The sequence below is a fragment of the Struthio camelus genome, chromosome 15, assembly GCF_040807025.1.
Source record: "Struthio camelus isolate bStrCam1 chromosome 15, bStrCam1.hap1, whole genome shotgun sequence".
NCBI lineage: Eukaryota > Metazoa > Chordata > Aves > Struthioniformes > Struthionidae > Struthio > Struthio camelus.
In genome coordinates, this window is record NC_090956.1 from 20,115,823 (window position 1) to 20,141,936 (window position 26,114).

At 48.8% G+C, this 26,114-nt stretch overlaps 2 protein-coding genes across 3 annotated transcripts in view; one reads left to right on the plus strand and one right to left on the minus strand.

The window, feature by feature from the left end:
• Positions 1 to 1,616, plus strand: part of LOC104142254 (uncharacterized) — a 15,722-nt gene extending 14,106 nt beyond the window's left edge. Inside the window, exon 5 of the mRNA XM_009672098.2 lies at positions 25 to 1,616. Within this exon, the coding sequence (XP_009670393.1) occupies positions 25 to 402 (378 nt within the window). The 3' untranslated portion in view covers positions 403 to 1,616. The remainder of the gene's footprint in view (positions 1 to 24) is intronic.
• LOC104142273 (uncharacterized) lies at positions 891 to 23,021 on the minus strand. 2 transcript variants are annotated; one of them, XM_068909132.1, is made up of 14 exons: positions 22,940 to 23,021; positions 20,115 to 21,247; positions 15,587 to 15,803; positions 13,594 to 13,751; positions 13,128 to 13,229; positions 11,951 to 12,148; positions 10,699 to 11,258; positions 9,295 to 9,574; positions 8,338 to 8,548; positions 7,023 to 7,165; positions 5,310 to 5,423; positions 3,802 to 4,005; positions 3,140 to 3,233; positions 891 to 2,058 (listed from the first exon to the last, which is right to left on the minus strand). In XM_068909132.1, the coding sequence occupies exons 2-14, from the start codon at positions 20,983 to 20,985 to the stop codon at positions 1,995 to 1,997; spliced, it is 3,216 nt and encodes a 1,071-aa protein (XP_068765233.1). In that variant the 5' UTR covers positions 20,986 to 21,247; positions 22,940 to 23,021; the 3' UTR covers positions 891 to 1,994. The 2 variants fall into 2 exon arrangements, 1 of the variants encoding a protein (XP_068765233.1); XR_011134766.1 differs by lacking the exons at positions 891 to 2,058; positions 3,140 to 3,233; positions 3,802 to 4,005 and adding an exon at positions 6,432 to 6,598 and having other exon boundaries at positions 5,316 to 5,423.
• Positions 23,022 to 26,114: the final 3,093 nt, after the last annotated feature.

Genomic DNA, 26,114 nt, shown 5'->3' on the forward strand with positions numbered 1-26,114 from the left:
TCTCCTGCCTCCCACTACTTCCAGGTCAAAGATGCCAGCACTCAGACTGCCCTGCTGAATATTGCAGGTCCTGGAAATCAGAGCCTTGCATGGGGGGGGCCAATGCTTCCCCCTGCTCCCAGCTCCCATGCCGTTGCCGAAAAGTTGGATGCTGTACACACAGAGATCCAGAAACTGAGTCAGGCGATGCATGCGGTCCTGGAGAGGCAATGCTGCCTAGAGCGCCAGCAGGAGCATCAGCAGCGACTCCAGCAGGAGGTGTTGATGACGCTGCAGCAGCTCAGCTCCACAGTGAGCCATGGGACTGTGCCAGGAAACCAGCCCTGTGTCCCCTTCAGCAGCATGGCTGAGCCCTCGCCCACTGTGCCAAACTTCAGCCAGTTCAAGATGGAACTAATTTGACCTTGCATGATGCCAAAGTGCAGGGCTGGAGTGAGTGCAGGGAGGGATGCCACTGCAGAAGGATAAAAGGCATGAAGAAAAGCAAGCTCTAATGCTTCAGAAGCTGTGTCAGCTGCCTCAGGATTATGTCTGGCATCTGGCAGAGGAAGGTCACTGCTGCATTGTGTCTTGCTCTGCTTCAGCCTTGTCGACTAAAAGGAGCTGCGTGGCATAAGATAACAGGGCAATAGAAAGCTGAAGCCTCACTTCCGCCATGCTGCCCATGCTGGCTGGTACTGGAGTTGGCCAGTTGCCCACGGACTTCAGCTGCTCAGAAAGGCCAGCTGGAAGCAGAGGTCAGCTAGGAGAGACGCAGCGGGGAGGCAGGTCCCAAAGAACGACATGAGACTTACTCTCATGGGAGCTGGTATTGTGAGAGTCAATCACACGAATGCTTTGTACCCTCCCCCTGCAGAGTCTTGTTCAGTAAAAATCTACATACACTGTGGTTCAGAAAAGTGTGGGATCTATTTCTCCATTTTACCTACACATCCCCTGATCAGTGACCAGGCTGGATACATCTGAGACTGTTCTAGCTGCCACCATGCGTAGAGCTGCTCAGGGTGGTCAAGCCTATGAAGTGAGACCACCACTCTGTACACCAAGGCCATTACTGGAGGCATGGCATCAGTCACCACACAGTTAGGGATAAATCTCACTTGTGTGGGAAACAGATTCTTCAGCCAAGCAGCTTCCACCTAGGTCACCCTCCTCGCCCCCAAATTCCCAGCAAATCTGGAGTGTGGCACTAGCCTTTGCTGCTGCTCAGCATCCGGCCAGGGTACAGGCTGCAGTCAGAGTCTCACAGGACTGTATGTTTAAAGGGATGTGAGCTGAGTTGTGTGCCGACGTGAGTCATGTATTTGTTTCTCCTCAAACCCTTCTTCTGTAACTGGTCAGGATGTCCTCCTGGCTTTGATTCCCAGCAGTAAGACCTCTCACCTATAGCAGGCTGCCAATGGTACAGACTTGCTCAAACTGCTCGAGAGAGTTTTCAGGGGTATGATGCTGAGAAACCTCTCCTGCATGGATGAGAAGGGCTTGAGGGGGCTGATGTATCTTCACTGCAGCAGTCGAGTCCAGAGTGACTAGTAACTGGACTTGCCTTCCAGGGGAAAGGACTGCCAGGTGAGGGGACCTCTGTTCAACATCCAGCAGCAAATCTCAAGAGGAGATGAATACATCCTTCCTCTGCATCAGTCAAGGACATTTCTTTCTTTCTGGTCACCTCAGTGAGCATAAACTTTGCCTAGAAGAAGTCCCCAGCCTGTTTTTTTGGACTCCTTTAGTTGGAGGCCAAAATTTAGAAGTGTAAAAATAATTCAAGCATTAAAATATATATATGTGTGTGTATGTGTGTGTGTGTGTGTGTGTGTGTGTATATATATGTATGTATGTATATATATATATATAAAGCTGTATTGTGAGTGTTTTGCAGGTCCTTTCAGCAATCCTGGTGGAGGATGGCACTCGACAGCCAGTCTGCCACCCACAGACACACATGCCTGACCCAGAGGCGATGGATCCTGCCACCACAACTGTGCCTGGGAGCATTAGAAATCTGCTGCAATCTCCCTGCGGTCGTTCATTTCGATGCTGGTGTAATTTAGGGGATGTCTGAAAAGCAACGGACAAGATAAAATGCAAGATTAGTTGCTTTGCTCTTTTGTACAAGGCAGCTAAGAAGAATCCTATCTCCCCTCCTGTGTTCTAGAGTCAGGGTCTTGTGCAGAGATGCTGAAGTTACAGCCACTCTGTATATCTCCGTTTTGTATTTAAAATGAAGAGGCTAAATGATGAGCCTTCAGCAGACACGAAGTTTGCTAAAGTCTCTTAATATTTTGGGGGAAAAACAGGAGTAGAACACCTAGCATCAACTTGCACATAATTACTATACATCAGCTTAAGACCACCCTGATTTCTAAAAGAGATGCCCCAAACCTGACTTAGGGTATTTAAAAAATTCCTTTAAAAAATACATACTGAGTTTTTTCTATTCTCTAGATGAGTTTTCAGAACTTTAAGAACTTTCCCCACTTCTAGCACTCACACATCAGCATCCAGCTGAATGCTCAAAACGTACCCAATCAAGAAAAGTTCATGAAAAGAAATCATCTGGGCTCATTAAATAACCAATCCACTATAACACTTTTTCAGTGAAAATGCAATTTGAGTATTAAGCTCTTGTTTGCCTTTTGACAATATTAGAGACAACTGAGTAATTATTTGAAGTGTGTCATGTTATAATATGGAAGCTGTTTTCTGCTGAAGTTACTTCCATCCTGCTCTAAGGAACAGCTCTTCCCTATTGCCACAGTGCTGCCTCTCAGTATTCCCTGCGTGCCAGGAACCTTCAGTTCTCTGACCAAAACACGATGGCAGTACAAATGATAAGACTGATAGATGTTACACTGTAGTCAATGACACAGCTAGCATTATTCATGGATTTAATCAGTCATTATCTTAACCTCTTGCACAACCTCCAGTCTACCACATCAAAAGCAGAGAGGGTTTACTGCAAAAATTAGGATCTACATATTGGAGTGTCTGGGTACAGTGTCTGAATGTAGGCATTCAGCTGAGTGAAGGAGCAGGTTTTTGCACAGTGGTCAGAAAGGAAGTCTGTGGTTTCCCTGAAACACTGTGCAAGGAAGGGGTGAGGTGCATGGCAGATGGAAAAACAAAGACAGTTTCTCACCTTCTGATGAAGTAAAATGCTAGGCCAACCAACAGGAGCAAGAGGAGGAGAGATCCCACAACAAACAGGGCAATTTCCCAGCCCTGGAAGGAGGCTGAGGGTGGAAAAATAGAGATGGAACATTAGTCATGATCTTCCCTTAGCCTTCCAGAGGTCAGCTTCTCCCAGCCTCCTCATGTACAGCGCCCCCACACACCCCCCCTTCCACCTCCCCGGAGAACATTCACCTCTCAGCATTCTTGCTTTCGCTTTATTACAGTTTGGGTGCCAGCTGGTGCCTCAGAGCAGGAGGACTTTTGGGTTTCTTTACTGTATGCCTTATCAGGCCAAACAGCAAGGGCTCCCTGTCAAAGCTCAGTCTCACAATGAGATTTACACATTTAAACTTCCAGGGGTATCTACAGGTCTTGCTATACCTTTGGGGATGGGACATCCATAGTAAGGTTGATTAGTCAATCACCTGTCACACCGAGGAACCAACTGTTGTTACAACTCGTTAGCTTTTAGAAGACAACTTTGCTTAAGAAGCATCATAGGTCCCTGATATCCGCTTTAAATTGCCTCCTTTGTCCTGATTACTCTTTAATGTGGAGATACAGCAGCCCCAGCCCTGCTTGCTGTGCTGGAAGCAGAGATCATTGTGTTAGTTGTCTCCTACTCACAACTACTCTGCAACATCGACGGTGCACTTTTCAAGGCGACACACTCAGCACTGCTTTTCAGCATTCTCCCTTCCACAGAGAAGGGGTGGGGGCTGGCCAGGAAGCCTTGGCGCCAGGCTATGATGGACTGCTGCTCCTCCGGCAGTCGGGCCCACATCTGGCCTGAGACCTTCAGCAGGGAGTCCACGCATGTCAGGTTCAGCTCTGTGGAAAAGTAACAGAGGGTCCTGACTAAGAAGCTTGAAACCCTGCCACTGTTTGGCAATAAGTTGCTCCTATGTCTTTATGTCCAACCCCAATACGCTCCGTGCCCTCCATTCACCTACTTCTCTTTGTGCCTCTGGAATCATCCCACAGCAGACTGCACTTCATCCCCTGCAGAGCAGGTAACTCAAGCACATACTCAACCTTTCTTTCAGTGACAAAATGAACTTGGAGCTCTCCTCCTATCCCAGCAAAATGCTTTGTACTACACTTACAGTGACCTAATAACGTCAAGACCTCTACCTTTTGGTCAGAGTTGTTTGAAGTTGTTCAAAGGATCAAAAGGATCTTCTGCCAAAGAAATTGTTCAGGACAGGGAGGACTGGCAGCTGACATGACTGCATAGCCTTCATTTCCTTACATAACCAAGCCAAAAATAGGAACCATTTCTTTCCATCTCTCAAAAGCTGTAGGGCACTAAGACTTTTGGAAGTGACTTTTTATTCTAGGTACTTCAAATAAATATAGGACACTCCAAAGGAGTCTAATTCAGAAAGGGTTGAGAAACCCCCCTCCTCTGGAGGCCAGAGTTCTCTAGAGCGTAAATGACTTCTTGCTTTGCAAGTTTAGATTTGCCTCACAGACATCTCAAGGCATCATTTACAAAATCTTTCTCAGGCAACCTTGCTCTGCCCTGGTCCCACCTCCTAACTGATAGTTAGCCATAAATGTAACAGTTGGTGGGGACATCAGACCTGTGATCTCAAGCTGTCTGGCTCAGAAACACTGGGCGAGAGACAAGGACCATTTCCAAAGGGGTGTGACACTGATATTAAGAGTTATTGGATAACAAAGACTCATTTCCACCAGGCTGTGGCAGGCTAAAGTTCAAGATGCGCTTGGAAGCATTCTGCCTCCACCTCAGAACTAGCCCTCCAACCTGGCTATACAGAAGAAAACATGGGTTTGAGTAGATGTTTTGGCTAATTTCAGTTAAACTGTCATATTCCTCATAGTCCCTTATATTTGCCCGTGCTGTAATAAGCAGCCCATACCAGATTCCTCCATGCTCTCCTTAATGAAATTCTGTGTATCCACTGCTGCCTGTCCAGTTCACCTCATTCGTGTTACCAGTGTGAGAGTCCTGCAAATTAGGCTTGAGAAAAGGCCTGTCTCTTGTAACTGCCTCAGTGCTCTCCTGACATCTCAGGAGGAGAGGGAATATAACTCTTCCTTTGGCGCTTGTCTGTGGTGGGAGAGGGGGGAAGGCATTGCAAACCACGTGAATGGAGTGGGGAACTAACCCTGTAGGTAGAGCTCAGAGACACCACAGGAGCAGTTCTCCTCTAGAGAGTTCAACAACATCTTTCCCATGCTTTTCAGCATCCTCTCGTGGTTCAGGGTCCACGTGGAACAATCTATAAGAAGAGGAGAAGTGGTTACTTGAGTGCAGCTCAGGCCTGTTCATAAGCTTCCAGCTGTGTTCCCCTTCCAAAACACCTGCCCTCACATCTGACCTCATGAGCAAAGCTGACCAGAGTCTGGTTACTGCTTGGTGGGAGCCTTTAGCAGGAGCTGCAGCCTATGTATTAAGACGGGTGCTTGCAGGGGAGGCTCCCTCAGGGTCAGAGCAACCAAGCCTTGCAGACCAAGCCTGGTGGGGAAAATGAGGTTCCCTGGCTTGCTCCAATATTTACGGGGAAGAAGGAGTTGCATCCCATCCTCCTCTTTTTATACCAGTGGACCCTCTTTTCTGCAGGTATCTGCAAGGTGGGTCTTCCCTTCCGACCTTCTACTGACACATACAGCAGTTTTACTCCTTTGCCAAATCTTTAACCTCATTTGTATCTCAAAACACCATCAGACCATCCAAACTCAGCTGGTTAAGAGAGGCCTGCCAAATTTCAAGAGATGGGAAACTAGCTTTCACTTTGCAGGTCTCTCTTGTGCACTTCAAGCCTCATGCTTTGGTCTCTCCCCTGCTCAGTGACCCAGGAGCCACATACACAGTGTGTTAAGCGCCCTTTAATCTGCTAGCTATCTGTGCCTGCGGTTTGGCCGGAGAGCAAGAATGAAGCCATGGCATTGTGCCTGCAACCAAAGAGTGTGCCAGCTGGGTTCAAGGGAGCCAGTGAAGAGGCATGCCCCTCTCCTGTCCCCCAAACCAGCACAGAGCAGTCTTTTGTGCAAGGAGAAGATGGAGAGGTCCGCTACCTGCCCCTCTTAGACCTCAGTCCCAGGAGGAAAGGTACTCTCTCAGTTTGACTGGGAAGGGGTTGAAACTCCTGTTTGAACACAGCATGGAAAATCAGAGTCTGGACTGTTCTCCAACAGGCCAAGAGCGTGTAGAAACTGCAGATTCTTCATTGCAGCCTGCAATGAGCAATAAACATGGAACCCTCCATTTCACTTAACCCAGGTCTTGCCTGCTCCAAAGCTGATCAAAGTGTGGCCTCTGCAGGGGCTGAAGACCCCAGTGTACATCCAGTTGCTGGCCCCAGGGTCAGGATTAGGCCATTCCTCTTTGTTCTTACTGACGGGCTGGGACAGGTTTGCTTGCAGTTTCCCTGACCATGCCCCAGTCATGAGAGACCTGGAGGAGGATTTCCTGTCATGACTGGAAAGCTAATTGACTTTCCACTTGGCTGAAAAAAAAAATCTCAAGAGCATGGTTCAGCCCCTGTGTGAGCAGAGGCATCTCAAATGAAATATGCTGCCACCTTCATACAAACACACACCAAAAACATAAGTAAGGCTGCCCACTTGAGATAGCGGTGTGTCTTCTATCACATCAACACACCAGTATCTATATTAACTCTCTCTCCTGCGCACATTCCCCTTTCACTGCTGGAAGACAGGAGGCTCCACACTCCAGCGCCTACTCCTTCCTGCCCCACTGTGGGCCACGGGAAGTCACACAATCAGCACAACATTTCCCTTCCAGCCTTCCCTCCCACCCCAGTCCCTTCCCAACCCACCCCTTCCGCACACTGGTGGAAGCAAGCAGCGCTGCTTACTGGGTGTCAGGAAACACAGATTAAGATCCACCGCAAAGGAGTTCTGGGGACATATGTTCTGCAAGCCAGGCGTAGGGTCCGAGACAGCAAACTGCAGCTCTGCGCTCCCATTGCAGCAGGAACAACGGCTCAGAGATAGAGGCCTGTCCTCGAGAAAAATGAGTCAAATCTCACCAACACACCACATGGATTTCTTCACAAATCCCCTCCAGAGCCGCAGTTCTTGACATCACTGGGGATGGCGGCTAGTTTTCTGGAACTGGAGTTTAAGTCAATTTTTGCAGGGCCTTCACAGAGACAGGCCTGTCTAATGCCTTCAGCTGGAGAGGACTTGGGTTTGGCCAAAGCAAATCTACTTGATCTGACTGGTTTCTAGAGGAGTGAGGTGGATGCCTCATTACATCCAGGCACCCAATATTAAGAGCTAGTTCTCCAGAATAAGGAGGTTTCCCAGCTACACACTGTTGGCTCTTGGGTTTCACTGACCTTTTGCTTCCCTCCCCAGGCCAAGATTTGGAAACATAATTAAGCAGTGAAAGACCACGTTTTCTGAAGGAGGTAGTTAAGGGCTAGACTGACCGAGGCAGTCTGGAATCTACCCATGTGAGCTCTCCAACTTAACTGCCTGCTTGGATGTTATGAATAACTGCCTTGGAGAGCTTTTAGCATAAAGTTTCTGTGAGCCAGAAGCCAGAGATTCAATTTGCTATGGAAATGACACATATGCCACAGTGCTCTGTGTATGTGTGCTCATATGGGTAGGTTATGCATTCCTGAAAACCTGGAACCTGTTGTCAAACCAAATGGTACAATAGGATAAAAGACTTAAAGAGGACAGCTTTAATTAAAAGAGGTGAACTTGTGGAAAGGAGAAACTCTTCTACTGTTTTCACTAAGAGAAAGGCTAAACCCTATCCTTTGTTAAGCAGAGAATCCACCTACCAGTGAAAGGGAAGCCAGGCTTTGTTTCGTTCTGCTGCTCACAGAGCTACCCCCTTTCTTTTTTGAAGAAAAAAAAAGTTTGGCAAAGAAGCATACACAGCAGCTATCTGTGAAGGCTGAATTCCTTCACGTGATGCCATTTATATCCCTTGAGAAAAGCAAGTTAAGTGAGCAGTGAGGTAACAAAGCTGAATTCCCTATGCTAAGGGAGGGAAAACATTTTCCATTGCAATATGCTACCACCTCTCCATTTTTCATCACAACTGTGGTGAATACATTCAGCTTTACAGGACACAGGACGAGGCAGCAAGCTCAGAGATATGGCCCTTGGCGTGAAGAACCTACAGACGTTTTCCAGAGGAAGTTGCCTCACCTGTCATCCTTGCAGGGCACAACGTAAGATGGTCCAAGGAAGTTCAAATGTCTTCCAACTGTGCTGGGCCCACATGTGTAAACCACAGCATCCACCAGGTTCTCTGATGTTGCCTTCATGTCACCAGGAATCAGATTGGTGTTGTACACAGCAATAGCACTATAGCCTTCACTAGCAGCAGAGATGTCCTTGAAAGTCAGCTTCATCTCATCTGGAAATGCCAGGGGGATAAATGGGGTGAACATCTAGACAGCTTTAGGGCCTTGAGCCTGAAAGGACAAGTTGGTAACGAGGAGTGGATTTCACTGGAGAACTCCAAGAACAGAAATGGCAAACAAAATAATGATAGTGATGGGCCAAAAAAGCTGTAGAGAAGCCACTGCTTGCTGTGAACACAGGTTTCCGAAAGGTCAAGATTCCTCTAAGATACAGGGTGCTCTTCATGCAACCCAGCCAGCATTCAAAAAGAACAAAAATAGAGATCAATGCATGTGCCAAGCAAATACCAGCTCAGCACCAGGAGGAGGCAGCAGCATTGCAGGGTGCTGGCTCATCCAGCCTCAGAGGCAAGTAAGATATCAGTGAAAGAAGTGACAGTGGACTTAAAAGCTTCCTTAAAAAGCTACTTGGCCGTGGTAATGGCAAGAGGAGCTTTCAGTCTTCCAGGTCCCTCTGCCCTACACCAACAGCTCAGCAAAGCAACTGATCTATGATTAAACACTTGCTCAGCAGGAGCGTCATGGAACACCCCACTCCAAATAGAGAGAAAAATGACAGAAACAGAGGAAAAGGGAGAGAAGAGTTAGTATCCCACTGTCTAACCCTGCCACGCTGCCCTTTTCTCAAAATCACTCAATCACCTGTCCATTTGGCTGTCTAAAACACGCAAGGGCAGCCCGAAAGCCAGACACTGAAGGAAGGGAGCGTCTGCCTGCCAGACTGTACTGTTAGCCTTACCATGCTTGGGCCCTCCGTCTAGTGTAACCACAAACAGGCCCGTGACTCCAAAGGTGCCCCACAGCGGGATGCTAGCATAGGTTTTACCCTCTTTCTCAGAGAAGAATACCAGGCTGTGTCCTTTCAGGCTAGCTCCAGGCTTCCCCTTCAGCTCAATGAAGGGATAGGGAGCAGTGCTATTAACCAAACACAGCTCATTGATGAGGATGGCAGAATCGCTAGGAAGCAGAGCTGAGGAGTTGCTGCAGGAGTTCTCTTGAAGCGGTGTCATCACGGTCACCTGTGGGGAGACAGACAAACTGCTGCAATCATTGCTACTCTCCTTTCTTCAGGTGAGGATATTGCTCCTCACAGTGCTACCTCTTGTTTGGATCTCCCTGCTCCCCCGAGGTAAGACCCAAAAGAGGATATGGTTGGTTCTGTCTCCCAGCTGGATAGAAGCCAACTGCTCCTCACCTCCCACCACCTCGTCCAAGGGTTGTACTAACTGTGAGATCACATCGCTACACATCCCCCATTGCTGCCTTCCTTTTTTCACCATTGCTGTCTTCACTTCCATCCTCGGGACAAAGCATAATTCTCTTTCCCTGCTAACAGGAGCATTTCTACACTCATATCTCAACTCCATACCAGCACTTCCTTATGTTCCTTTCCTGGTGCAAAGGTCCCTTGGAATGTGACTGTGTGGAGGTAATTCAGTACCTCCCCCCCCACGCAGATCTCTTCTGCTTCCAGAGCACTTTTATTGTCTCAGTTTTTGACCTGAGTGCACCTCTGCACCGGCCTGATTCTAGTGGGCACCAACAGGGGACCAACAAACCCCTCCCTTATCCAACCTTGTAAAGAAAAAGCATACACGCTCTGCCAGCGTTTCTTCAGCGGGACTTCTGAAACTAGACATTTTGAAATAAAAAGAACGATTCATAAAAATTAACACAAATCAGTCACACCAATGGTTAAGGCATGCCCTTTACACCCTCACTCTGCGGGAAGCTGGGTTTCATGGACGTGAACTGTTGTATCACACATCCTGAAACTGGCACCAGGCAAGCAGGGTAAAGAGGTAGCTCTGCCTCTCGCTTGGGAAGACTGGAAAGTGTGGGATGCTATCCAAAAGCAAATTCCCCAGTTCTGGGGTTGGTTGCATGTGAGCTGTCTCAGGGGACCTCCTGGGCGCTGAACCACACGGCACAAGGCATGTTGTTACGTGGCTAACAACAGAAATGAAAGTGGGGCAGAGGGAGATGAGGGCTGGCCAAGAGCATCCGTAGCTGACAGGAGGGAGAAGTGATTCACCAGAATGCCCATTTTTCCCTAATAAAAACATACTTTCCACATACTGGAATGCGACCACTATCTTCCCAGGTAATATGGATGAAGAACAGACATCAGCCATCAACCTACCTGGAAGCTGCTCTGGAGTATTGCACTCAAGCTGTTACAGCGGCTCAGAGACTCATCTTCAGTGCTGTGAGAATCATTTTCGTACAGGATACTCTGCCCTGGTACCAGCACTTTGATCAGCTGGTCTGCCTTTTCCGACATTCGGGATGTGTACACCACTGCATCCACCAGCCCCTTTGCAGTCACGGCCATGTTCACCTTGTAAAAGGTGGTGTTGCTGTAGTAGAGAGCCACAGCGTCTGCCCCATTCTGGATGGTGTTTGAGGGCAGCCTGATCATAGGTGGTGGACTCACAGCACCGCTCCCCACTAGGAAGTAACCCAACTCATTTGTATGATATCCAGACAGGTCCAACACCCGGTAGGCCAGGCTATTTTTACCATTGTAGAGGACCAACCAGTATCCCTGGAGGTCAAAGCGTCTCCGTCCAGTGTAGAAGAGTTCGACATACTCTGTGTCCTCTCTTCCGCCTGGATTGTCTGGGTTTATCTCACTGATGAGTAGTTTGGCCGCTTGTGCAGAGGGCTCTTGCGTCCCTTCTGGTATGTGTGATGGGACACCTTACAAAGCAAAAATGACATGAACATGGCCCTAAGCGCAGAGCCCTGGGCAAAGAACAGATAACTTCTGCAGTGTTTTGCTGAGATGTGACTAAATTCAACAGAGGACTGAGCATAGTGGCCCAAAACCCCAACACGCACTTCTCCCTTTTGCAACAAGCGGGAAAACCAATAGGCCTTTGCTATATTAGCAAGTAACAAGGCAGTGCCTGCCTTACCCAAGCCTGGTGCCCCCATAGATGGTAGAAGCTGTTCCTCTTACCTGACACCTGCTCATAACAGTATAATGTACATGCAGAGGAACCAGAGGAGAGTAAAGTAACAAAACCCCTCTCTGGCCCCTCACAGTTTATGTTATACAAAACTTGTCTGCGTATGGACGTAAGTAGAACTAAGATGCTGAATATCTTTTCGGCCACAAATCCCAGTATATTTTATCCTGTGTGCTCCATACTCCTTAGAAAAGCCTTGGGAATACCCTACCTGACTAATATCAGCTGTAATAACTGTTTGCTGTTATGCCTCATAACAAATGACATGAGCTCTAAGAAATGGATGAGATGGAAGTGGGGGTCTCTGCCAGAATTACGGAAATGGAGGGAGGCACATCTCTCTCCTCTGGATGATCTAGACCCATGTGTCCACCCTCAAATGCATTGTGTCCCCCAACCAGCAAGAATGATGTCTGGTACCTGGAGGCGATTCTGGCACATTAATGTCCTTGAAGCAGGAGCTTCCTGCTGTGATGTTCCTTCTGTCAAAACTCAAAACTCTGGGGCTTTCTAGGAAGGTCTTGAAGGCTAGCAGCAGGCTGCTCAGCTGGTCTTCTGACCTGGCATTTAGCAGGGTGGTGAATACAAGCCCCAGGTCCTGGCAGACCGCCTTGGAATCTGAAGAGGCAAGCAGAGAACTGCCTCAGTTTCACCGCACCTTCATGAAGACACGCTTTCTCTTGGAAGGGACAAAGAGCAAACCAGCCTCCACCTTTGCTGCCCTCCTGGTCAGAGCTGAATCAGGGGAAGAGTTCAGCGAAACAGCTCATACCATCAGCACAATGCTGTGAGCTTTCCAGCCCCTCTGCCCTTGCAAAGGGGCATTCCGGGACCAAGCTCACACAGCATACCTAGATACCATCCTCATCCTTTTGAAAGCCTTGTAACCCCAACAGCAAACAGAATGGTCTCTTCAAGGAGTCTAAACATGCGGAGCTGAACATAATGCAGTGGTCAATGAAGGCTGCAAAGGCATGGCTCTTCTCTTCAGGCATCTGCATGTGCTCACCACCCTTGCACACTAATCTAGTGGGGATATCACAGGAACATAGCAACCAGTGAGTGCATTTGCATTTCTGCTGCAACTTGGCTTAGTTTGGCAGGGCCACAACACTCAACAGGAACCTTACCCAGAAATCTATTTGTTGCTTATTGCAACTGTGCATTACAGCTGTGGTCATCTCCCTCCCTAGCCAAGTGGCATCACCTACTGCAAGGAGATCCAGGGGCTAATGAACTGGCTTTTCCTTTCTGAAGGCCAGTTTTATTTGGATCATAAGGTCAGTTAGGTAACTAACTCTTAGTCAAGATGTTGACCCTGTTGCCAAACCTGCCTGACAGAAAACAGGCTAAAATTGGTGGTGGCATGCAGATCAGTGCTGATGCATGTCTGCAGATGGGAGTGCTCTGCAGAACAGCAGCATGCTCTGCCTAACACTTGGCGTTTCCAGGATCAGCAACTTCACCCAAATTCATATTAGTTGGGCTCAAAGCCAGGAGGATGTAATCCAGCAGGGAAACCCAGGGCTGAAAATCAGAAGTGAATTGGCATTAACCACTGGTGGTCCTTGGACTGCCCTCCTCCTGCCTACCTCACCTTTGAAGTAGGCAACAGAGATTCCACAGCTGCAGGACCTGTCTAGGGCTTGGACTAGACCCATCAGGATCTCTTCCGACTTCAGGAGCCACTCCTGGCAATCTAGGAAACAAAGAAACCATGCGTTATCTAGCCAGTGAAACTTCAGCCACAAGCTCCCAACTCATTCCTGGATGGATGCAGCTCAACTGCTGCTTATCACTCAGAGGGCCTGAAAAGGCTTCACTTCACCCACAGCAGGTGAGTGTGGGAATCAAGATGGGAGAAGTTCAGCCTGGAATGGGTTTCTGTGAAGAAAAATATTGCAGGGAATTGTCAGATGTTCTGTTTGCATCTCTTTTGGTATATCTGTACACACCCCAGCATGGCTCTAGGTAGACCTCTCTGCACAGCTCTGGCTTTGCACACATGCTCTTGTCCTTAGGAATTTGTGTCTCCAGGACCAGAGGATGTCACTAATACACACCTGCTACATGAAGGCAGAAGGAGATGGTCTGGCTGAAGCGTTTGCTGGGGCAATCATTGAACTTGCCAGGGGTGGGGCTGCTGAGGACATAGGACAAAGAATCCCTAGTCACAGAACAGCAGTTGCATTGGCTCATGGACACGTCACCCAGCTGGTGCCTGAAAGAGACAGATGGGTAAATAAGAGAAAATATGACCTGCCAGCCAGAGAACTGTGTGCTCTTCACCCATGAGTCACATCTGCCTGCACCAGAGGTGAAACTGTAACATATGGTCTTCTCCCTTCACAAGATCTGAAGAGATACCTCATCCTCATCAGTACTTTGCTGTCTGAAAAATGAGCCCAAAAGCTCTCTAGTCCTTGAGAGAGAAGAGCACAGGCTTCATCCCATCCTTTCTCTTCTAGCAAGTCACCAGCTACTTATTCTCAGCTTGCTTGTTATCCGCACCTCTCTCCATAGAGTGGCCACAACACGAACATTTTGACCCATGTGAAGACAGGTAGGTCAGTACAGAGATGCTCGTGCTCAGGCTGGGATGACTGGGGAGACCAGCAGGGGGCAGCTAAAGAAAGTGGAAAGGGAGCATCTGAGGATGAAAGACTTGGGCAGGAGCCCTCAACTCGAAGGTGAAGAAGGATGGAGGCCCCCTCTGAACAAATGCACAGAGCAGAGCTGCTTCCCCTTAGGAAAGCCGACAACATCTTCTTATAGGAGAAATGCCGATTTTGTTCCACCAGAGGGAGGAAGATGAGCAAAGGAAGGAACAGGAATGTGCTGTGAATGAGTGGTGACCCTATCATGAGATTAAACCATACTCTTTCTCGACTCAGTTGACTCTGCTGAAGTCTCAAATGGTCTCAGGCTCATCCTGAAAGGGTGATCTCCAGCTGCAGAGCCAGGACATTGGTATTTAGTCGACAAGTTACACGCAGAGATCAAGTCTGGTGATTTCCCATGAAAATCACAGACAAGAGCTTTCCCAGATCTTTTCTGCTTATTGTCTGGTCCTACACACCCAACCCCATGTCCACGTGCATTGCATCTCACTGCCTCTGCCCCTCCACCTGCTCCACCGTTCTTTAGCCACTCTTTTCATCCTCTACTTTTCCAGTTGTTAGAATATGCCTAAAATGTGAAAGAAATAGTTTCCAGGTCCCATATAAGTTTGAGGTTACTAATGTTTCTCTCAACCCACACAGGGGCGAACCTAAGCTCTTCAAATACCAGAAAGAAAAAGTGACTCAACCCAGAATGTCAAGTAACCCAGTTTCAAGTCTTTGGTCATAATGAACCAGAGCAAGGATTTCAGCCTGGGTCAGGCCAGCACCATCACCATCAGAGATACTGAAGTCCCTCTTCTCTCCCTCATTTTGTCCTGAAATTCCATCCTGAACCCAAGAAAAACCTTTCTTGTTAAAAGTGGTACAGAAATTCCAGGAAAATTTACGATATTGGCCTGTAAACCTTCAGCAGCAACATCACTTAGTTGGAAAATTCCTCCTCAAATATTTTATTTTGCAATTGAGCAGCTGTGCCAAGTCTGCCGAGGAACGTTAGGGGCACCTGCCCATGTGGACCAGGCAGTGGAAAACAGCAAAGTCTCAATACTGCTATCAGGAGACCCTTATTTGGGGATGGCTATTGTGTTCTAGTCCTGAACTGAGCTCTAGGTGGGGAGACCAACAACCCAAGTCCCCAAGTGGCACTTGTTGCGAGGCTTCCATCCTGGCTCACTGAACAAGAAAAGTGCTCTGTTCATGAGGAGTCTTTTTGTCATAGAGCAGTGAAGGCCTAACTGGAGATGAGATATGTCATCTAGTATTACAGACCTCACAGCTACCAGTTCTCCTCTCAAAAGTGACCTAAACCCCCTTATAGTCGATGCCCCTCTTTGGAAGGGTAAAGACACAAGGCAAAGATGACTCTCCTAGGCAAGGACAACCCTAATGTGCAAGTTCTCTTCCCAGTCCTATCCAACGAGGAGCCTCTCACCATTTTTTTTCATAGGCAGGTCTGCCAGGGGTCAGGATCTCCAGCAGCTCAGGGTCTGGTCCCTCGTTGCTCGTGTATACGAAGGCATCCAAAAGGCCACTCACTGGCAGTGCTTTCCCCAGGACAACACTGCTGCTGTTGCCTCTATAGAGGGCAATGGCATTGGCGCCATCTCTGAGGATGGGGCTGCTAGTGTTCTGTGGGAATGGCAAATCCACTGCGCACCAGGAAAGAAAAGGAAAAATGACAGTATATAAGAAATGCACAACCAACACCCACCTAAGCAGGAAACTGGCATCACTTAGGGCCTGAAAAACAAGACACACCAACTCAGAGAAGGGCTGGTTATTGCACATCTTGCATCTGTAGCCACACCTTTCTGCTCACTAGCATTTCTCATGTTCTTTCGGGCTGAATTTCTCCCTTTGTGATCGGATTCACAGTTTGGGAGGAGACTGGAGGGGGAAGTCTGAGCAGAGTGTGTTCTGCTATCTGGGTTCCTCAAACAGAGAAGCTGATTTATGCATAAGTAGGGGAACTGGAGAAGTGCTGATGTGGCTGTATATGTTAAAGCCAATTTTTAATTCTAAAAGAGGTCTGAAAAATGAACTAAGCTTGAAAGTAGCAGTTACTCTAATAGTACATAACAATATTTAAGAACTTTACATTTTATTTTAGCATTTAACTAACAGTATCAGGCTTTTACAAACACACACTCTGCATACACACATACATACATACATATATATATATACATACACACACACACATATATACACACACACACACACACACACACAGCAAAGGCCCAAGATAACAGCAGACAGAATTAAGCTTGAAATTTGGTGGTTTCCCAATTTCCTGAGCTTCCCAACTTCCCTCCTTGCATTTACTGTGCCCTTTAAAAGCTCCTTCTCTGACATCCAGGAGAAAGTGCTGAGAATATTAACAAGCAGCAGACTGGTGACATTTCAATAATTCTCCCTGTCTAAATCGCTCTAGGAAACAAACATAAAAGTAGGAATCACATGAAAGGGCAAAGGGGTAAGGAAAAGTGACTGCCATCTGAAAAGTGCTACCAGGGAACCTGCAAGCTAATAGCCAGTCCTGTGCTTTAGCCACTGATGTACACCTGCACGTTGCCCAGCTGAAATCTGGCTAGAGGAGTATTTTTTCCCCTATTCAATTGAAGGTTTTCACACCAGCATATATCAGGGCAGGACTTTTTTTTTTTTTTTTTTTTTTTGCTCCAGCGCTTTTACAGTTTTAAATCCTCTGCAACGATAGGCAGACAAGTATTACAAAGACTAACAGTTTGGGTTATTTTAAGAGCTCCTGCCCCAAAGTTGAGATAATTCAAGGGTCAACTTTTCACAGAGTGCTTAGTGCGGAGACGCTATGAAAATATCCTTTTAAGATGACTAAAATGTAAGCACTCAGTATCACTGCTTTTTTTTTTTTTTTTTAAGAAAAATATGGACTATCCTTCTACAGAAAACAGTGTATACAGTATGCTTGACACATCTTGACAAAGCCTCAGTGGAAGAAAAGCCAAAGCATATCTAGAATCACCTTCTTGACTTGAGTGAGCCTTGAGGAACATTTCAACATAATCCCTAGAAATTTCCTCCTTAGTCTGAAAGCTGGTTGTGCTTTCACATCATTTGCTTTGAATTCCTGTAGCCTTTTAACTGCTAGCAGCCCCAGCGCATTCAAAGGAAAAAGTAGAACACTTTTTCTGGTGAGAAAAGCAGAGCTGAAGTGTACAATGAGCTGTTCTACTTTTGGGAAGAGAGTATTTAGAGCAGTTTGAATTTTAAAAAGGATGTCAACTGCTTTAGAAAAAAAGCTTTAATTGGACAAATATTTTTATCTGCTGCTGCTATGAAGATAGTATAGAAGAGAGGAATTTCTTCTAACCTCTCTTGCTTTATGCATTTATCAGCACTTCTAGATTCCCCTTAGTCGAGTATTTGTTTGGACCATGCTAAGACTCAGCTCAAAGAGGAAGAGGTGCCAACTATGGTACTTCTCTTAATCTTTACTAAATTTTTGCTCCCCCCAGCCTCAAGTCAGGGCCATGTACCAACCTCTGCTGGAAGCCCAGCAAAGCTGAGGGCCAGATCTAGAGAAGAGTTTAGACAATAAATTCAAAGCTAAAATCACCAGTGCTCTAGCTCTCCTGGGACCAGTGCTGGAGATGCCTCAGTTGGCTGCTTTGAACAGGGAACAGCAGGAAGTCTGGTAAGGAGATGCTGCAAGGGGATTCGGGGAGAGGAGATAGTCAGGGCCCTGGTAGCTGGCCAGAAGCAACAGGTAGGAGCTCGCTGAGGCAGAGATGGGGAGGCAGCTTGTGCTAGGAGGCTCTCTCTGGCAAGGGGAAGGGGCAGCCAGGAAGATGCATGGACAGACAGGATAATGCACAGCTACCAGAAACTCTTGAGCCTATCTCAACTCTTGCCTCTGTGCGAGAGATGTACCTCCTCAGAGCTCACTAGCAGTTTCTGCTTTTGCTGTCTAGGCCATATGCTCTCTCTTGGCCAGACCTCTTAGGGAAAGCTCCATCCTAGGCTCTGCCCAAACCATTTCCCCCTGCTACAGCAGACTGGGACCTTTCTTCTCTCCCTTTTCGTGACTCTACAGCTGCTTTTTCCCTCCACATTTGAGAGCAAAAGTCAGCAACTAACATGATCCTCAGCTCCTAGCTAATAGTATGCATCTGTTTTTGGTGTCTTGGGTGGCCATTCTCAAAACAAGGGAATGAAACGTGTTGGGAGGAGCTGCTGGGAGCTGTCATGGAGAGGCCAGGCTTCAATTTAAAAGTGCTTCAACTCTGTTTTTCTTGAGGTATTCATTTCAGCTTTGTTCTGGTTTTGTTTTGCATCCCAACTACTCATTCTGAAATAACAATCTGATATATACATTTAATTACAACATGAAAACCAGATTTGTAAGAGATGACAAACCCTGACTCAGAGCTCATGATTCAGGCAATTACACAAGATATCTGCAGAGTCAGCGTCTCCAGCTGCCAAAACCTTCCTTTGATGTGCCCAAAATAACAAGACATTCTGTCTCCCTCTGATAGACCGGCAGAAATTTTGAAAGCGAGGAAGAAGTTTAGATCACAGTTTCAAACAACTGATACCAGCGTGATCTTCTACATTTGAAGATGACTCAATGAAAGAAAACCCCTGTGCTTTTGCAGGGAGCGAGTATATGCCTGCTATGAAAGACTCCCAAGTTACAGAAATGGGGACGTAGCAAGGGAAAGTGACACACTCAGGGTCTCAAAGCGGGTTGGCAACAGGGCTGGGAGCCACACTCTCTCAAGCACAGTCCTGTTCATGAGAGAACGCATTCCTCAGGCTGTATGAAACAGGAACAGGTTTACCAGGGAAAAGCATTGCCTCTTCACGGTCATACAGGCTGATATATGCACTCAAGTACACAAGGAGTCGTGCAGCATCTGCCACCGGCCACCCACTCTACCCACGTATCTGACTCTGCACATTCTGTCCAATTACTAGCACAAACTAACTCCATTTCATCTTTGGGATACATGCAAGCGGGACAGCTCACACCTTTTGCCTGCATTCGCATAATGCCTCAAATCCTCAGACATGGTCCAAGAACATCAAAATGGCCAGAATGAGTCAGACCAGAGATCCACTTTTTCCCAACAGTGACCATACACAGATGTCCAGGGAAGACCAGGAGAATACATGACACTTTCCCCCTAGTGTTTTCTCAGTATCTGTCTAGCTTGGAAACTTTCCAAGCTGGATGTACTTTTGTGTATTTAGCAAACTTACAGGAATCTTTCTTCCACGAGCCTTCCCAGCTTTCCTGAGAGCCCAGGCAAACTTCTGACCTCCCACAAGGTCCCTCGCTCTGATGCTTTGCAGGTCTACCTGGGTTTATCCCAGGAGGGATAAACCACCTCCATTTGTTTGTCCTGAAACCACCTCCTTCCATCTTCATTTGACGCCCTTTAGCTCTTGTACCAGAAGAGAGAGTAAAGAATTGATCCATGCCCATTTTCTTCAGATTACTCTCATTTCTGAAACGTCTATCATGGCCCTCCTAAACTTTCCCTTTTCAAGGCTGAAGAGCCCTAGCTTACTTAGTTGTTCCTCATAGAGAAGTATTTCCAGACTGCGGACCATCCTTGCTGACCTTCTCCAAACTTTTTCAGTTCTAATATATCCTTTTTGAGATTAAGGTATTATACAAGATACAATTCAAGATGGAAGTAAATCATGGATTTATACAGTGACATTAGGATGCCCTCCATTTCGTTCTCCTCTCCTAATAATTTCTAATATTTAATCTGCTTTTTGTAATTCCTTTTCCAATTTTCTAACATTTAATTTACTTTTTTATCTGCCATTGAGTACTGAGCTCACATTTTTAGTGATCTATCACAGTGCCAAACAGCAAAAGAAAAAAATACAGCAGCTCCCAGCCCCAAACTTGACTAATTGTTCCCCGAGCTGTTAGACAGTCATCAGAATACAGTCCTTACCTGGGGTTTTGCTTTGGGCTGGACCGATCAGAAGTAGCCCATCCGGTGAGGTTTTGCCATAAACGTCCATGGTGAAATAAATGTCTTTGGTCCGTCCATCGATCAGCACCAGAACAATGTCCCTCAGTGTGGTAGAATGGGGACCCTGAAGCTCTATATACTCGAATTCTTCAGAAGAAGAGACAGCATGGACCTCACTGATCAGGACAGTAGATGCATTCAGCTGAGAAGTTAGGATGCAGTGGTTGTCTTTGCCTGGGCTGGGCATGGCCACTTGGAAGATCCATTGAGAATTGGCCCCGCGGCATCTCTCTATTGACTCATCTGAGGTCCTGAAAGTGGGGTCCTCCAGGAAAGCATCTCTGTCAGGGGTCAGTATACTGACCAATGTATCTGCTCTGTCTGTCTTCTTAATCTTATGGACCAAGGCATCGACCAGACCATCACTTGTGACGCTCATGCCTTCCTTGTAATTCCCTTTCCCATAGTACAGAGCAATAGCATCAGGGCCGTTCTGGATGGTGTTCTTAGGAATGACCATAGCAGGGTTTATAGAAGAGGAGCCAATGAGAAAGAACCCTTGGCTGTTAGTAACTTTACCCTGAAGGTTCAAAACTTTGTAAGCTTGGTTTCCATTGCCATTGTAAAAGACCAGATAGTAGCCATCTAAGTGGGCTGTTTGACCGCTGGTGTGATAGAGCTCCACAAACTCAGAAGTGTCCTCTCCTGGGCTGTCAGCATTGACTTCGTTAATCAAAAGCGTATGTTCTGTTTTCTGGTCCCTGGGGTTTTTTATGAGATTCTGAGCAGCAACTTTGTGAAACCAGATGCAAACAAGTACTGTCAATCCAACCAGCCAGGCAGCTCCCATGATGAGGGCTGGACCGTCTGTTTCAGTTCAGATCTAGAGGGGAAGGGGCCTGTCCCTCTCACAGCCACGAACGGAGCACAAAAGGAAACTGCTACCAGTTGGCCATTGCAAGATGGCAACACAAGGCCTCAGACCTGGACGCTGACTAGAAGAGCCAGGATCACTTCTCTGGGTAGTTCAGGTTTGCGAAGCAAAGCAGCAGTCCCACAAAAATCAGATAGAAAAGGGGGTAGTTTGAATAAGGGATTTGCTGGCTAAGCTCCTTCAAAAGGGGAGGAAAAAAAGAGAAACAAAAGGAAAAAAAAGCGGGGGAAGAAGGGGGAAGAAGGGGGAAGAAGGGGGAAGAAGGGGGAAGAAGGGGGAAGAAGGGGGAAGAAGGGGGAAGAAGGGGGAAGAAGGGGGAAGAAGGGGGAAGAAGGGGGAAGAAGGGGGAAGAAGGGGGAAGAAGGGGGAAGAAGGGGGAAGAAGGGGGAAGAAGGGGGAAGAAGGGGGAAGAAGGGGGAAGAGGAAAAAAGAGAAACTAGAGGAAAAGGAAAAGAAAGGAGAAAAAAGGAAAGAGAAAAAAGGAAAGAAAAAAGGAAAGAGAAAAAAAAGAAAAAAAATTGTTAGGAAGCTCAGAACTACACCAGTGCATTTTAATAGCTTTAAAGCCCCAGGACATGTGGACATCTCTAACTTTCCTTCCTCTCTCTCTTCACAGGTTTACCAAGAGGGAGTGCCACGGGACAAAAGCAGGCTGTTTTCAGCGTTTGAAACCCTGAGGCTTGTGTTAAAATTTAAAGTTGTTCGGTGACTCTGTTAACAGCTGTTTCCCTGAGTCCCATTTATTCCACGCGCGTTAACACAGAACGGCATGAAAGAGGACCAGAAGCACCTTCTCCGTCCAGGTGAGCGTGGGGAAAGAGAGAAGAGGCTAGCGAGGCTGGATCCTTGTCACATTCAAGCCAGAGCGGCGGCACCGAACGCCGTGCTAATCTGTACTGGCCTCCCTCTCACAAACTCATCCTCATCCAACTTCCATGTTCTGCCCCCAGTTCAGTTAACGGGAAGGATAAAGAATGAGGAATACGTGGGGAAGGCTTGTGTCCAAGGGTGTGTACCGGACAGCGGTGGAGCCACACCAGATCAGGAAAAAAGTGGAAAAAAATTCCCCGAAGTCGGACAAGGCTGTACAGCAGGCTGTGCCAGGGATTTCCCGGTGTGGGTCAGCACATCTATTGAGCAGGACACGCTTTGCTTGTATAGACCAGACCAATCAGGACACAGACACGTCCTGACCATGTAACAGCTCGGAGGGAGGGTGGCTCATGACAGAAAATGTCGACAAGCGCTTGCAACGCAGAGAGGGGTGACCACTACCTTCCCCAGGGCGAAAGGCAGAGCAGAGGCTGGGGAAGGCCGGCCAGGCGCTCTGCCCTGCGCCCGCCTCGCAGGGGCTGAGGCAGCCGGGGCCGCCCGAGGAAGGCGCCTCTGCAAGCCGCCTCCCGAGGGGCACCAGCACCGCACCTGGGTTCCCGGACCCAAGCCGGGGACGCGCACGCTGACGCCCGTGACTCAAAACGCCAGGACATCCCCAGGCAGGCACCAGCCCCTCGGCTCCCAACCGACCTTCCGTGACCAGCTAAACCAGCCTGAGCAGAAGGAGCCTTATCTCCAGGCGGAGGAAGATGAAACGGGATGGGGACGAGGCGGGGGGGAGGACGGGGGCGCCGGCCGCTACCGCGGCCCCGCGGCGGGGAGGCCGCTCCCGGCACGGCGCCTCCGTGGGGCCTCGCGGCCGGGGAAACAGCGCGCAACTTCGGGAGGGAGGGAGGGAAGCGCCGGGAGCGGGAGCAGCCGCAGCCGCAGCCGCAGCCACCCCGCAGCCGCAGCCGCAGCCGCCCCGCAGCGCGCGCCCCCCGCGCCGGGAGAGGCCGGCTCGCCCCCGCCGCGCCGCGCCGCGCCGCGCACTCACCGCGCCGCTCCGCGCCCCAGCCGCGCTCCGCGCCCGCTGCCGCCCGCCCGCCCGGGAGCCCGGCCCCGCGGGAGGTGGTGGCGGCGGCGGAGGCGGCGGCGCTCCCGCCCGCCCGCCGGCACCCAGCGGCCCCGCCCGGCCCCGGCCCCGCCTCGCTGCTTTCCCGGGCCCGCTCCCCGCCGCGGGGGAGGCCGGGAAGGCGCCGTCGGAGCTCGGCGGCGGCCCTGCCCGCGGCTCGCCCCGACGCCCGGCTGGGGGCCCAGGCCGCGGGGCCCGTTCGGGGGCCGGAGCCGCGGGCTGCGCTGCCAAGGCCTGCGCCCCGGGAGGGGAGCGACCCGCCCGCCAGCGCAGAGCTGCTCGGAGGCGCCGCGGCCCCGGCGGCACGCCGCTAACTCCCTCCGGCCTTCCCCATTAATCCAGCTCTGGCGTGGCTTCTGCGGCAACCTGGCAGCTGGACTTCTTCCTTCAGTCTCTTCCAGTTCTTCTAAAACAGGGTCTCTGTTACGTTACCGTTTTAGCTGGAGGTCAAGAGCAGATTATGTGCAGGTTGTTTCAAATCTGTTAATGCCTTTTGAAGGTTTCAGAGTTTCACTTGCAGGTAATTCCTAACGCTGATGGTCATAGTCCGTCACACTGGCGATGTTAACGCTGAGACTGGCCTCGCGGCCTCTGCCGCCCTCGGCGTGAGGCCGGAGCCGTCCCGCCTGCCCCAGCTTGAAGCCGTCTCTGATTTGCTCCAGGGGACAATACGCTTTGGCACTAGAGAAAGATTGGAGTTGTGGCTCTGGTCTGCGTAGCCAAATTGGGATGACAGCACAGAATTACTGAGGCCTGTGAATTTGCCATGGTGTCGTTAAAGGAAAGCAATGTGCAAGCTGAGAAAGGAAACACCTTTTCTAAGGGGAATTCGGGACATTCTGATACTCAGATCCCCTAAGATCCCATCCTGAGGACACTGAGCTGATGGTTGTCCCCCAGATAGTCCCTGTTACAAGAAGTGAAACCAAACACACATGCACAAGAGGCGTCTGTGGGGCAGCTAGACATCAAAAAGATAATGCTACCTGGGAAGTGAGAGGCATTTTATAGTCTTGTTTTAAATAAATGGTTAGCAAAACAACTCTAACCATCTGTAGGATAACCCAAGCACTGTAGAGAAACCTGTCCTAAAACTCTTAACACAGCTGTTTTCAAAGCTCCGTTCCCAAAAGAAGTTTGCTTGTCCACGTGTCCCAGAAGACCCTCTCAGACTCTTGCAGACACCCTTTCTCCCCCTGGGGAGGGGGTGGATGGGTACACTTCCCCCACCTCGCAGAATACTTAAGCCAGGACTAACAATGTAGCTGTGCTGGTGAGTTACATGTCCCACACTGCACTGGTTTCAGTGGTTGAACCACTTGGAGCTTGAGAGCTTTACTGTGGTGCTAAGCATTTGTGCCCAGCCTGCCTCACATCTGGCCAGGGGGAGCTTTGAGCTTCCCCCCCACCCCCATGCAGGTTGCGCTGGGACCTGCAGAAGTTCTCACTCCCTTGGTGATGGAGATGAGGCAGGCTAGGCCTTGCTCCTTCTCCTCATGAAGGAACCCTAGTGCCCTGCTTTTGTGAGACCTGCTCCTGTAGCTGCCCAGGCTCTGTATGCTGCATAATCCTGCTAGGAAATACATATTATTGTTACTGCCCTGGCTCCGGTAACCACTGGATATTTAATGTGATGAATCACCTGGTGGGAGAAAGAGGTTCCCTCTCTGGGCTGAACTCAATTCCCAAACAGTTGGTTAATGAAGCAGCTGCTCCCACAGCTGTGCCAGATGTGGGCTCTTGCTCTGTGACTCAGCAGTCTGGTGTCTTCCTCTCAGTAGTAACTGGAAACCAGTACTTCAGAGCAATGGAAATGGAAATTCTGCCAGAAGGCCATGCTTATTCCAGGCTTGCAAATCTTGCTGGCTGGGCTGGGTGGAGCTGCATCCCCTGCAGCTGCCAGGATCATCACAGGCCCTGTTATTACTGGAAGAGAGGTTTAGCCAAGAGGCAAAGGATGCTCTCCTCAAACGCTATTTGGGATGTAAAACAGGCAAGGCCAGGATGTAGGCAAGGATGTCTTCACCAGCAAGTGAAACTCCACACAGCAGTGCCAGCAAGGAGCTCAGCAGTATGAGCTTGCCCATAGCAATGCTAGCAAATACTCTGGCAACATGAGCTTCCCTAAAGCAGTGCTGGGTCAGTGCCTGCCTAGGATGAGGGCGAAATGAACTTCCTGAGCACCTGGAGCTAATTGCTGTTCCTGAGCACTCTGTGTGGCTGCAAAATGACAAGGTAGTTAATCTGAAAGAGTGTCTCACAGGCACAACATGCAGCAGAGTGTGATCTGTTAAGTATCATGGCCAAAGGCTCAGCAAGCCACCTCCTGTCTCTTTGTATCCAGACTATGTGATTGCCTCCTTCCCCTAAACGGAGACCTTGTCATGGTGGCTGGTTTCTGCTCCACATCGCTGTGAAATGAGTTTCTGTTCCCATGCTACAGGTGCTTCAGGGAACTGTTCTGATCTGATAGCATTTTGACTTGTCTAATCTGCTGCTCCAGCACGTTATGCTGAGACGAGGAGCTGAGCTTGAGTTCTCCAACGCTAGTGCTGTCCCCAAGTCTCCAGACATCTCTACTGTCTGTACAGTAATCCAGTGATGAGAGCAGAAAGCCAATATTCCTCCTGATAGGGTTTATTAAGTCTAACTATCACATCTTGGAGATACTGTGTTTATGCAGTCATGAGTTCTTGAATTAGACATGAACATGGAAAAGTTGTTCCATGGAAAGCTTTTCACAAGGGGAACACCTTGAGTCATCCTTGTGAAAGGCTGTTTTTCTGGGATCTAAATGGTGCAATCAGAAACAAGTGATTTCCCGTCATACTCGGAATTAGTCCCAGGCCCACTCTGAGCTTCTGCGCACCTTGCCTTGCTGAGGGCTCAGCCCTGATGTTTCTTTTACCCACTACTAGACAGTGTACTTAGAAGCTCCCATCCTTCTCGTGGAGAGCATGACCTGGGCCCTTGGAAAGTTCAGTTGACCCATTTTTGTCCTTTGCAGCTGTGCTGTAGCCCACCAGCCTATGGGGAAGCAGAAGAAGGGGGGACTTGGGGGGGATTTGGGGACAAAAGACCAGACTTCCTGTAATAA

Bases quoted from the DNA above. Each gene is read 5' to 3' on its own strand.
- LOC104142273 (XM_068909132.1), bottom strand. From the start codon at position 20,985: ATGGGAGCTGCCTGGCTGGTTGGATTGACAGTACTTGTTTGCATCTGG. The intron at 11,259-11,950 runs GTACCAGACATC...TTGCTTTGTAAG, and splicing joins TGTGCCAGAATCGCCTCCAG to GTGTCCCATCACACATACCA. The intron at 9,575-10,698 runs GTAGGTTGATGG...GTCTCCCCACAG, and splicing joins TACTCCAGAGCAGCTTCCAG to GTGACCGTGATGACACCGCT.